At 43.6% G+C, this 12,500-nt stretch overlaps 1 protein-coding gene across 1 annotated transcript in view; it reads right to left on the bottom strand.

Moving 5' to 3' along the window:
- Nucleotides 1-8,964, bottom strand: part of LOC129167254 (LIM zinc-binding domain-containing Nebulette) — a 25,037-nt gene extending 16,073 nt beyond the window's left edge. Inside the window, exons 1-2 of the mRNA XM_054751908.2 lie at nucleotides 8,737-8,964; nucleotides 6,842-6,936 (exon numbers count right to left, since the gene is read on the bottom strand). Of these exons, the coding sequence (XP_054607883.2) occupies nucleotides 6,842-6,936; nucleotides 8,737-8,805 (164 nt within the window). The 5' untranslated portion in view covers nucleotides 8,806-8,964. The remainder of the gene's footprint in view (nucleotides 1-6,841; nucleotides 6,937-8,736) is intronic.
- Between the last annotated feature and the right edge of the window lie 3,536 nt (nucleotides 8,965-12,500).

Here is a 12,500-nt window from a genome sequence, read left to right as displayed (position 1 = left end):
CCCACTGAGCTGTCAGCTGGGTTCGTTTGAGCCGAGCCCGTCCCGAGCCCGTCCTTTCATCAACACCTTAGCAGGAAGATGGAGCAGATCCAGACGCTCCAGAGAGCTCCACACAACAAGCCGACACACACTCAGCTGCTCTCTGGCCTCTCAGCCTTCTCTTCATCTGTCCTACTTCTGATGCTGCGTTAGGTCGCCGTGACGACAAACTTCCATCCCTCCTCTCGACTGCACTGGATTTGGATGTTGACCGACTCCCTCCTGCTTCTTCCTCTTGAAGCTTCTGCAGCTTTAAACGAAATAGGATGGTTGTTTCTACCCAGCTGCACCTGACCTGCCGTTATTCTAAAAATGTTTGTGAATGTTTCAGATTGGTGTGAAAGCAGAAGCTTAATCTGAACGTCATTTCAACACATTTACCTGTTTACTCAATAAAATAAACAATAAACCAGTCAGAGAAATCAAACAAACCTAAGGTGTGCAGGTGAGATGTAGCAGAGCTTTTGTTGTCTCACCTGAGGAACACGAGGATCGTCATCAGGATAAATACTAAATTAAGTCAGCTCTAGTACTGCGTTTAAAATCCAACTTAATGTTCTGAGATTAGCATAAAATAATGACCACCGTCTGCAGGCAAACCAGCAGAACCTGTTTATCTCAGCTTTAACAGACCTGGCTGGTCTTCAGCCTGATTCTTTTTCCATTAAACAACAAACTTGTGCTGCAGCTTTTCATTAGTGAAGGAAAATCAACGACTTAAGCTAATGAGATCGTCTCAGGTGGTAACGGAGCAGAAACTAGCTGACAGTGTTCTCATACACACACACACACACACACTGCATGAGCTGCATGGTGGAGCAGTGGTTAGCACTGTTACAGAAAAACAAGAAATGAAACATTTATATAATTAAACAAAACATCTGAAAACCATGAAAGACAAAAGGAAGAGGACAGCAGGACAACAGAGAGGAAGCTCAAACCGAGCAGAAGAAGAAGGAGTATCTCGTCTCTGAATGTCTCCTCTGTCCTTTATCTGTCCTCACACCACAGGACAACGCTGACAGCTGAGTGGAAGGAAAACGGATGAGTTCTGGGTCATTTTTAGAGGAACTGTAATCGCCTGTCCTCAGCTTTTCTCTTCTCTCAGTCATGCGTGAAACTCTCAGCCAGCCTTCAACAGAATCATCCCTCCATCCTCTCTTTCTCTCATGGAGGAGACAGACCCGCCTCACTGCTCAGCTCAGATCTGCAGACCTCCGGTGGCATCCTCTCCTCCAGAACCGTGACGGATCCAGCGGAGGGTTACAGAAGTTTTCCTGCTGTTCTCTGGTGTTTTCTTCTGTCTCTGAGGCTCCAAATGTGTTTTTGTGCCACCAAGTTTCACATAAAGGCTTTTATCAGCCATCCGTTCTGTGTTTGTGTGTAGCGTTATCAATAGTGATGGGATTCATGGCTCTTTCATGGGAGCCGTTCATTATTTGTTCGTTTACCTCAAAGAGCCGTTCACAAGACTGGCTCCTTTGAACGAAGTGAAGCCAAGAGACCGGGGGCGGGGTGTGTTAAGAGCAACGTGTTCCTGCGGCGTCCGTGAGGGCGCACAGGGTTGGTTAGGGCTCCTCCTACGCCCGTCACAGCGGTGGGTGGGGTTTGAGCGGGTGCGCTTTACAGACTTCCGGGAAGGTTTGTTACCGGAAGACAAGATGAACGGCTCTCTACAGGGACTCGGCTCTCATCGTTCACTTTGAAAACCCGTTCAAAGGATTCGATTCGTTCGTGAACGTCACGCCACTAGTTATCAAGTCCTTCAGACAGCTGCCTAAACAGCCTCAGTTCAGAAAATCCTGAGTTCATGTCCTTCAGAATCAATGAGCTAACAGCTAGTCTGAGCGCAGCCGAGTCCACAGTGTGTTTCTGTCCCCTCAGTGTCCCACCAAAGCTGTCCCCCCCCCGCCGGTCTCACAGCACACGGACACTAGGGCTGCAACAAACGATTATTTGGATAATCGATTAATCGGATGGGGTCTCGACACGATTAATCGATTAATCGGATTACATGGGGAAATTTTTAAAAACTGCTAGGGAAATGTTATTTCTCTCCTTCCTTCACTTTATTTAACACAACATTATTAGAAAACAGTTCAATAGCAGAAAAACAACATGCCATCACCTAAATTGTCTTATAAGGTGTATAGACAGAGACCCTAAGCTACATCTATCTGTGACCTCAAATGCTTGGTCCAAGTTAAACAGCTTAAGGGCAATTCTCATCTGTTTTGTTTGATCTCATCTGTAGACATTTATTTTAAATGTAATTAAACATAGGCTGTGAATTAATCAAAATTGATCACTATTTCCAAAAATGACTGAAAAAATACCAAATAAAACAAAAGTAAATGAATGCCATCCTCCTTGCGATGATGCCCTGGGCAACTGCCATAAAGTCACATCAAGAAATGCTGCTGATCATTCCAATGATCCCAAATAGACTCACATTAGGCCACATGAAAGCAACTGAACCCAAAAATATATGAACCAGTATATAACTGCACTCTCACACAACACGCCTGCAGCAACAGTTAGGACTCCTCCCTCCCTTTTAAAAGTGTTTTTGCTTCCGAGGACATTGTGGTTGTAAAGCCACATGCTAGTAGTCTGGCCCCGGTGTGATCAACCAGTTTCTGCGGGAATGTGACGGCGGAACCAGGGCCAGATTAACACTTTGTTGTACCCTGGGCAACAATATTCAAGGGCTCCATCATCACGACCCAAGGATCACCATAATGTGGTCACATACAGAATATTTTACTGTAATATGCAGTAAATATACTCAATACTTGAATGCCTGACAACACGTAACCCGCCCAGAGTAACCTTTGACCCACCTCGTGTGGACTGACCAATGAGGAAAGAGTCTTAACTTGAGGCCCTCTCTTCATTGGTCATTCTGCATGAGACTGACTCTCAACTGACGTTCAGTCGTAGGCAGCGAAGCGTCTCTGTGCAGCGCAAAAGCCCGGGTGGACAGTTTGTGTAATGTAGGGTGATCATATTTCCATTTCCAAACAAGAGGACAGGGGATCTGTGCCTATGACGTCACACTATGGCAACGCCACACAAACCATGTTGGGACCCATTTTTTGTAAGAACTAAATTAATATCAGATTCTGCCAATTAAAGGGCTCTAAAACAACTCATATGTAAATATTTTGCATATTTAATGCAAAATCTCATTTTTATGCTTTAGTGCTGCAACAAGGTTTTATTAATAATAAATTGTTATAACTTTTGTTTTACTACAGCATCGGTACGCTTCCTGTGCACAGATTATTAAGGACGCTTGTTTCAGCTGTGAGATTAGACGATAGGATCAATGAAAAAATAAGTTGTCACACACTCCATGGAAACTTTCAGATAATCCACAAATAGTGGCTTTCAAATGGTTTTGTTACTTTTTGCAAGTTTATAAAAGCAGCAGATGAGACAGCATGTCTGATAATTTAGTTTTTCATCTGATAATATTAGAACATGTCAGTAATGTCTGAGGGGCTTTTATAAACACTGTATAACTAACACTACTGGAGAGGGCATGAATTACACAGAGGCTTCTGGGGAGCCCAGTTATGGGGGGGGGGGGGGGGGGGTGGAAGACATTTTGCCTTGGCCCCCAAAATGTCTTGAAACGGCCCTGGGTGTGTGACTGAGTTTTGAAGGTGATCTGAATTGTATCAGATGTATAAATATGACATGTGTATAACTTATTGTTTTATACTGGTAAAAACGTGTAGTGGTGATAAATCTACCTACATTTTACTTTGTTTTCTTGTTTTTATTGAACTATTTTCCTGTCCTGTCTGTCTCTCATCTTCCTGCATCTCCTCATAATTCTCCAGAAAATCTGTTGCCTGGATTCTTACTTTTTCACCTCATCAGTTACTTTTGAGCAGATCAAAGAGATCTCCTGACCGCAAAGCGGAGAGCGCGTTTTCGATGCTGCGTGAGGTGACATCACCACAGCACAGGTGATGAGCTCCGCAGCAGAGCGCTTCAGGCACAAATAAGACAGAAAATAGAGAACATGTGCAGACAAGAACGATCGTGTGCTAATTATAGTTTTTTTGGTTGCGCCACTTTGAGAATGGACCGTGCGCTGGAAGCAGCTGCCTGGATCGCTGTGCAACAATGCGGAACCGGTTCGCAGCAGCGCAAGTCTGCAGGCTCTCCCTCGCGCTGATCTGACTTGCTCTGGTCTGCGCGCAACGGCGGGCGGGAAGGGGGGGGGGGGCGCTTTTGGAAGAGTTGTGCGACACAACGAATCGATGACGCAATTCGTTGCCAACGCTTTTAGTAATCGATTTTCATCGAATTCATCGATTCGTTGTTGCAGCCCTAACGGACACCCACGCAGAACTCTGAGGTTAACGGTTCCTGTCGTGGGAAGGTCAGGTGGTAAAACTTAAGCAGACGACTTGGTTTAGCTAGCTGTTAGCTTATTAGTGCTAAAGAATGCCAGCTTTATTTCTCTGAGCTGAGGCTGTTCAGCAAGCCGTCTGTGGGAATTCTTTGTAACTTTTACAAAAACACACTAAAATGGCTGAAAACCCCTTTAAATGAGTCAGGAATTATTCATACGTGTTAGACAGAAACAAGTTTTATGAAAAATAAATCAAATAAAAGGCAAAAGAAATCAGCTTTAGCCACATTTTAAATGTAATCTGACCATCATAAGCAGCATACGTTGTTTTAGTGGATGAAGTCGTGATTTTGCACCGTGAGACGTTCAGGAGGTGATTACAGTAAAGGTTTCATCATCCTGACCACCTCACTGGTCCTGAGTCTGAGACGGCACATCCACAAAATCCTCTCCGGAGCTCTGTGTTTATACCGGACCAGGACACACACACACACACACACACACACACACACACACACACACACACACTCACACACACACACACACACACACACACACACACACACACACACACACTCACACACACACACACACACACACACACACACACACACACACACACACACTCACACACACACTCTAAATCTGAGCAACACGTTTGGTCTCAGCAGACCTCCTCCTTTCTGCTGCTTCGACACAACCAGGCTGCAGTAATCTGGGTAATGTGGGCTGCTTCAGTTCCTTATGTAACCAAAACATCTTTACCTCCGCAAGAGGCTGCTAACACACACACACACACACTCGTGTGAGCAGCGTTACGTAATCAGCTGTGATTTGGATTCATTTGCATAAAGAAAAGTTTTAAACGGAAACATCAGAAGCAGAAAAACCCTGAAAGTTTCAGAGCTGCTAAACCAAAACACTTCTTGACTTTTAGGAACTTTCAGGGTTAAAATCTCACGTCTGAGGCCGGTTTGGACTCAGCTGCTTCCTACGTTCATGAATAATCTAATGAATTAAATGAGTTCCCTAAACAGAAAAGGATCTTTAGTTTTAGAGGAGCTGCAGAGGAGGAGGTTTTGTTATTAAAACAGCTGATCCAGAAGGACCGAACTCTCCTGCAGGACAAACTAAACTCCTCCACACCAGGAGTCCTCCTCTCTGCCGTTTCAGCCTTTACAAGCTGAAAGTCGTGAAGCTGTGAAAGGTGGTAACGTCTCAGTCATCATGTGCTTCCGTAATCCCACTCCTCCTGAGGTTTACGAAGCACAAGACCAGGAAACCCTCAGATCTGATCTAATCTCAATAATCCCAGTAACAAATCAGACTAACTTCTCCTTAACCAGCCAGTTTGATTGGACAGGTGTAAAAGGAGTGGTGTGATCTGATTGGTTCAGACTCATCCTGTGCTGGACTGACAGGAAGTAAACGTTTCAGAGGAAACAAACAGAAGCTGAAGCGACGGGCTCCATCCCAGTAAGCCCAGTATAACAGGGCGTCAGAGGGAGGCACAGCTTCACACACACACTTTAATTATGGGATGCCGGTCTGTACTCTGGGCTCCACATGCAACACCGAGGTCCAAAAACAAACCCGACGCTGAGCAGGAAAGCGTAAACAATCCTGAGTCTGGAGATGCTGACGAGCAGGAAGTAGCTAATTACAGCCAGCCAGTCAGGCGGCGAATCGACAGTTTATCAGCAGGAAGTCAGACTTTTCTTCTTCTTCGTGACCTTTAGCAACACTTTACTGGACATGTCAGGTTCTGGCCCAGCTCACGAAACGGTTTCACTCCGTCCATCTCCAGATTCAAGAGTCCAATCATACTCATTATAATTTATTGACAAAAAGTTATTTAAAACGCTTCAGAAAAACTATCTGGTGACCTTAAAGTCCCAGTTTCACGCTGAGCTGAAATAACTAACATGTTTATATCGGACAGAAAAATGACCAAATAAAAACAAAAACATGGTGTGAGCATTAAAAACGTTAAACTTTGTTTATTTCTGAAGAAAAAAGTACAAAAAAATTCAGTGAAACTCAGAATAAATACAAACGTTTTTCCCAAAAACATCCAGATAAACGATGAAAATCTCCTCTGAGAGGTGAAAGCGTTTCTGTCGCTCTGGTTTCTGCCTCAAATCACTTCCCCAACACTGTATTCAGCTATAAACCCGCAGCTCTAAGCTCCGCCTCCCTGGTCCCGCCTCTCAAACCTCGACCTTCTCCAAACACAACAAATTCCAGCGGCAGCAATCGGGCCGAGCGGATAAGAACAAGCAGAGCATGATGGGACAGGAGCAGCTAAACCACCAGCTCTATAAAAACCTGCAGGGCCTCGTAAATAACACAGCAGCTCCACCCAGAGGGTGGCGGTTCCCCTCAGACGCAGAGTAAACAACAACAACAACAGGGACGGGCCGTACTCACGCGCTGCAGTAGGGCTTCTTATCGTAGCCTTTGTAGTTCTTCATGTTCAGAGTCATCTTGCAAACTTCACAGTGGAAACATCCCTTGTGCCAGTTCTGATGAGAAAACACACCAGATTCTTTCAGAACCAGGAAATATGGTTCTGACCCGTTGGGTTTGTGGAGTCTTCTGCTAATCTGGGCTACAGATTATTAACGAACTCTTTGGCCTCAGCAGGTAAAGGTTTGTAGTTCTGACATCCCACAACACCTGTGGGATCCTCCTACTCCTGCTATCACATGATCATCAAACCACCAACTCATCTCCATGGCAACGGAGCATCTCCATCTGCAGGAGCCTGATAATCCCTAAATCACAGATTTTGTGTTTTAGAATTTAAACATTTTCAGTTTCAGAGCAGAAACATTAAAGATGCTTTCTGTAAAAACAACAACAACAACAGAAGAAGCTGGGTGCAAACAGATTGGTTCAGATTATAATCTGACAGATTATAGTTGGGTCTATTTGCTCGTTTCTGTGCTGCATCAGGATTAGTCCGATCCCTAGAAAGTGACTACGTTCCGTGTTGGACGTTAACGCGCTTCTGTCCTCTCCGTTAACACTCAGGTCTCAGAGGTCAAAGGTCAGAGTCTTCACAAATGAAGAACTCCTGAAAATGCCCAGACGATAAATCTGAAGGAAGTTTGATTCTGCTGGATTATCTATCTGAACCATCTCCTGACTGCTGAGCTGAGCTTCAGGTAGTTTCAGGGTTCAGCAGCAGCAGGTTCTGTCTGACCCGCAGATCCGACCCAGACAGCATTGTTCAGCTGTAGCCTGGAGTAGGGAGAGCGTTATTTAACATCAGTGGAGCTCCATTCAGCCTGAGGAGGAAATGTTTCTTTAACAACATCACAGCCTCTGACCGAGGGGAACCCGCTCATGTTGATCGTTTTAACGTTAAAACGGTTTTAAGAGAGACGATGGCGATGGCAGCTTCCACTAAACAGGTCCATCCTCCCGCGATTCACCCTGGAGGCTGAAACAGACACAGAAGATAAACCCTGGTCCTCTCTGAGTTAGAGCCTTTTGTGTTTGATTCATGTTTAATTTTGACCTCTAAACGGTTCCAAACCTGAGCTTGCTGCCTTGATTTCTGCTTTATAAGATTGTAAACATATTTGAAATCGTTTTCATCATTCCTAAGATAAGAAAAGTTCGTTTTTATCATCAGATTTTATTTTTCCTAACTTGTTTTATGAAGGGAGATCAGAGCCTGGATGCTGTGGTGTCATCTGATGCCTGACAGAACAGACAGTTAATACATGAAGCTGCTGAAGATGAATTAATAATTCATCTTTGTTACGCAAGAGCAAGTGTCAGCCTGCTATAACGGTCATTATTATTATCGAGTGTGGGTACAAATCTGCATCTGAGTTCATCAAAACATGAATATTTTGTGGGATTTAACATCTGAAACATAAATTCAGCTAAACTAATATCTCACTATCGGGTCTATAATTACAATGATCACATTTTACCTTTTATTAGTAATAACAGCCCTTAATAAACGTGAGAGTCTGATAATTTATTATTATCTATTGAATCTAATTACTGTTTGAAAAATAAAAGTTTCAGAGGTAAAGACCAAATCAGCTGTTTTATTTTCTTCTGGAGATGTTTAACCTAAAATAACGTATTTAGGGCTAAAAATGCTAAATAAATTAATTAACATTTTAAAAAGTAACACAAAAACAAATCCAGATTTTCCCCCAGAGCGGAAAGTTATGAAACTTCTTTAACATCTAACATCACCTGCAGCTTGAGTCCAGAACATCATCATTATTAGTCCCCATTTCTCAGACATAAATAAAACAATAATTCTGTTTCGGGTTTAGCGGACTAACAGCTCCCACCTTGTCCAGGCAGCTGACCTTCTCCGTCGGGTAGACGATCTTCCCACAGCGGGCACACTGAGGGTTCATCCTCTGGGCTCTGCTACCGGGAAATCCCCGTTAGCGCTTCAGAAACGTAAAACTGGGATAAAACAAGTCCTCACAGCTCGGACTCCAACCCGCGGAGCTGGAAACAGAGCGAGAAACCCGGAGGAGAGCGGCAGACACGGATGTTTCACTCCGCGGAGCTCCGTCCGGTCTGAGGGGGTTGCTGCTCAGGATGCTGCGATAAAAGCCATCAAGCTAGCGACCATTAGACCGGAAACAGGAAGTGGTTTCGAGTTTCTACAAAGTAAAAGCATTTCAAAATGTGAGCATTTGAGCTTTGCACGTACATACATGAATAGAATAGAATAGCATAGAGTAGAATAGAGTAGAATAGCATAGCATAGAATAGAATAGAATAGAATAGAATAGAATAGAATAGAATAGAATAGAATAATCCCACAGTGGGGAAATTCCCTCGTTAAAGCAGCACAAACACTTGGAGGAAATTAAGGGGAAAAAAATAAGAAGATTACAGGTAATCTCACAAAGGCAGTAAACTATTATTAACCTTCAACCACTAAAAAAACAACGCGAGTGTTTTATCTGCTGGAACATCGTGGAGTTCTGGAACGAAACTCATGACGTAACACATCTGGTTTGAAAGAATCCGACTCAGCAGCAGCTCGTCCAGGTCAGACCATGGGTCAGACAGAGCCGCTGGTTTATCTTTGTAAAGGCAGTTGAAGCAACTTTTTTGTTCAAGGTTTCACCACTTTCTGCTCTGTCTTCCCCATCCCCAGTGAGTCGTGGAGGATGGCTGCTCATACTGACCCAGGATCCTCTGGAGGTTTCTTTCTGTTAAAGGGGAGTTTTCCTCTCCACTGTCACTACATGCTTGCTTGGTATGAGGATTGCTGTAAAGACTCTGTGTCAGGGACTTGCACAAACTAGCCAGAGAAGCACTGCTGATGATTCTGAAAACTCCCTTTTATTTTGGAGAAGCTTCAAAATTAACATGAACTTAACCTAATCAATGTAAACTAGTCCGAATGACACCAGCACAAGACACACATTATCCAGAAGAGAAAAAACATTTCAGACACACCAGGTTCAACTTAAATGCTGGCTGATCAGACCACTCTACAAACAAGAGGGGAACAATTAACACACACATCCCCAGGCACACAAACTAACCAGTCTAATCAATTCAGGTAACTCAAATAACTAAATCATAATTACAAACTCCCCATCTATAACAGAAAATATACATTAAATTAAACACAAGCATAAACATGAATCTCCCCTCCTCTTGGCGGAGTCATCAGGAGACACGGGGTCAACTTTCACAGTTATGCTGATGATCCACAGTTGTACATCTCCGTGTCTCCTGATGACTCTCGGCCAATGGATGCACTTTTTAACTGTATTTTAGACGTCAAATCCTGGATGGCAGAGAACTTTCTCCAGCTCAACCAGGACCAGGGGCGGATTTAGGACTAAGGAAGATCTGGGGCTTAACACACACACGTGACACGCACTAGTCATCATATATATTTGTCTTGTACCACATAATATTTAATCTGAAGCTACATATTCAGCATTTTCAGGGCAGAGTATTGTTCCTGTTAGTGTTTAGTGTGAGATGATAGTAAATATTCCCGCTCTTTCTCCAACAACTTTACCTGATAGTAAGCTAACTTTAGGCAAACCAGCAGCACAACAAATATTTTCAAATAAGACTCACAAACCTGAGTCAGCACCAGTCTCATCAAAGCTGGGGTTCTGTCGCCGTACTTTTGGTCTAAAAAACGTCCTTATGTCCATCTTCACTCATGCGTTTCAGGCAGAGAGTGTAGAAGAAGCCGGCTGCTGAAGGGCTTCTACTTCAGTGGTGGAGGCTCAGGCAGGCTGTATACAAACTACTGCCAGCTGCTCCCCCTCTGTTGGACTTTGGTACTGCATGTTACTTCCGCGATTGAGATCCAGGGCTTCCTATGAAACATCCGGGGCTTCAGCCCAAGTAGCCGAGCCTAACGCCACCCCGACCAGAACAAAACTGAAGTTTTAGTCATTGGTCCTGAGGCCCAGAGAAAGAAGCTTTTACCGAAATTACAATCTCTGTCTTTTAATCCTTCTGAACAAGTGAAGAACCTGGGTGTGATGTTTGACTCTGAGTTGACTTTTATCCCACACATTAAAAATATCACAAAAATTGGTTTTTATCATCTAAAGAACAACGCCAGCGTCCGCCCCATTCTCTCTCGGGCTAACACGGAGATGCTGATGCGTGCTTTTATCACCAGTAGGATAGATTACTGCAATGCCCTGCTTTCTGCTCTTCCCAAAAAGAGCATCTCAGGCTTACAACTTCTACAAAATTCAGCAGCACGTGTCCTGATGAAGACCAGGAGGCGGGAGCACATGACACCAGTTTTAGAATAATTGCATTGGCTCCCCGTATGTTTCAGGATCAATTTTAAGGTTCTTCTAATGGTTTTTAAGTGTCTTAACGGTCTTGGGCCTTCTTATCTCTCAGACCTGCTTTTACAATATGAACCCTCGCGGCCTCTGCGCTCCTCTGGCAGGCGTCTCTTGGTCATCCCTAAAGTCAGGACACACACTCACGGCGAGGCGTCCTTCCAGTGTTATGGTCCTCGCCTCTGGAACGAGCTGCCGGAGGACCTCAGGGCCGCAGAGAACGTTCATGTTTTTATGTCAAGACTCAAGACCCATCTTTTTAGGTTAGCTTTTATCTAAATATTTACTACAGTTTTATTTCTCCTTTTACATGATTATATTTTATTGCTTGCTTTGCATTTTTTATATGATTATATTTTAGCACAGTTTCATTATTTAATATTATTTTACTGTCTATGATTTAATTTATTACTTATTTTCTAACTTGTGTCTCTTATATTAGTTCCTTCTGATCTGACGGAGGCGTGGTTTTGGTGGTGTTTGGTAAATCTGTCATCTTTTCATTCGACCATAAACCAAAACATCCGAAGTATAAAACTATGCCCACGTCATCTTTAACGCCAGTTCAAAGCGTTCTAGAGAAGTGTCGAGTGGCCGATCCATAACTTTCCTCTTCAGCCGAAAGAACCAACGACAAGCTGGATAAAACCTGTTGCTGTTCCAACTGCTGCAACGGTTCCTTTCAGAATAAAAGCTGAACCATCACCACCCAGCTTTGGGTCTCGCTAGATGCCAACAAAACTGTCGTGACCCGGAAGTATCTCAAGACTGGACTGGTCGGCTGCCGCGGCTGTTTCTACAAGCTTCGGCTCCAAAAGGTCCAAGCTGGACCTCTACACCTCCTGATCTAGACGGGGACTTCCGCTGAGGGTACGTAGACCGACAGAATGGCGTTGAATGTGTTTATGAATCTCCTAACCAAAGCTTAGCGTGAAGACATCACCTTCACTTCCATCAGAACTAATCGTTTCTTCGGATTTGCTGGTTCTGAACAACATTCCACACTACACCATTCATCGTCTCACTCACCTTAGTTACACCATACATGTAGTGTTAAAGTTAGTCTAGTTTAATTTGTTTAGTAATAAATCTTTAAACTTTTAAAACTTGACTCTCTCTTCTGTTGTCTCTGAGTGAATACGAAGTGTTACATAATCCCTGCAATAAAAAGGTCCAATCTTCTGGTTAAAAGTACCCACAGATCCATAAGGTTGATTCCATATTTCCTATGGAATCTTATGTCTTATGGTTCATTAAAT

This window comes from Nothobranchius furzeri, chromosome 7, assembly GCF_043380555.1.
Source record: "Nothobranchius furzeri strain GRZ-AD chromosome 7, NfurGRZ-RIMD1, whole genome shotgun sequence".
In the NCBI taxonomy this organism is placed as follows: Eukaryota; Metazoa; Chordata; class Actinopteri; order Cyprinodontiformes; family Nothobranchiidae; genus Nothobranchius; species Nothobranchius furzeri.
Note: the sequence above shows the minus strand (reverse complement) of the source record. Positions and strands in the feature narration are given on the sequence as shown.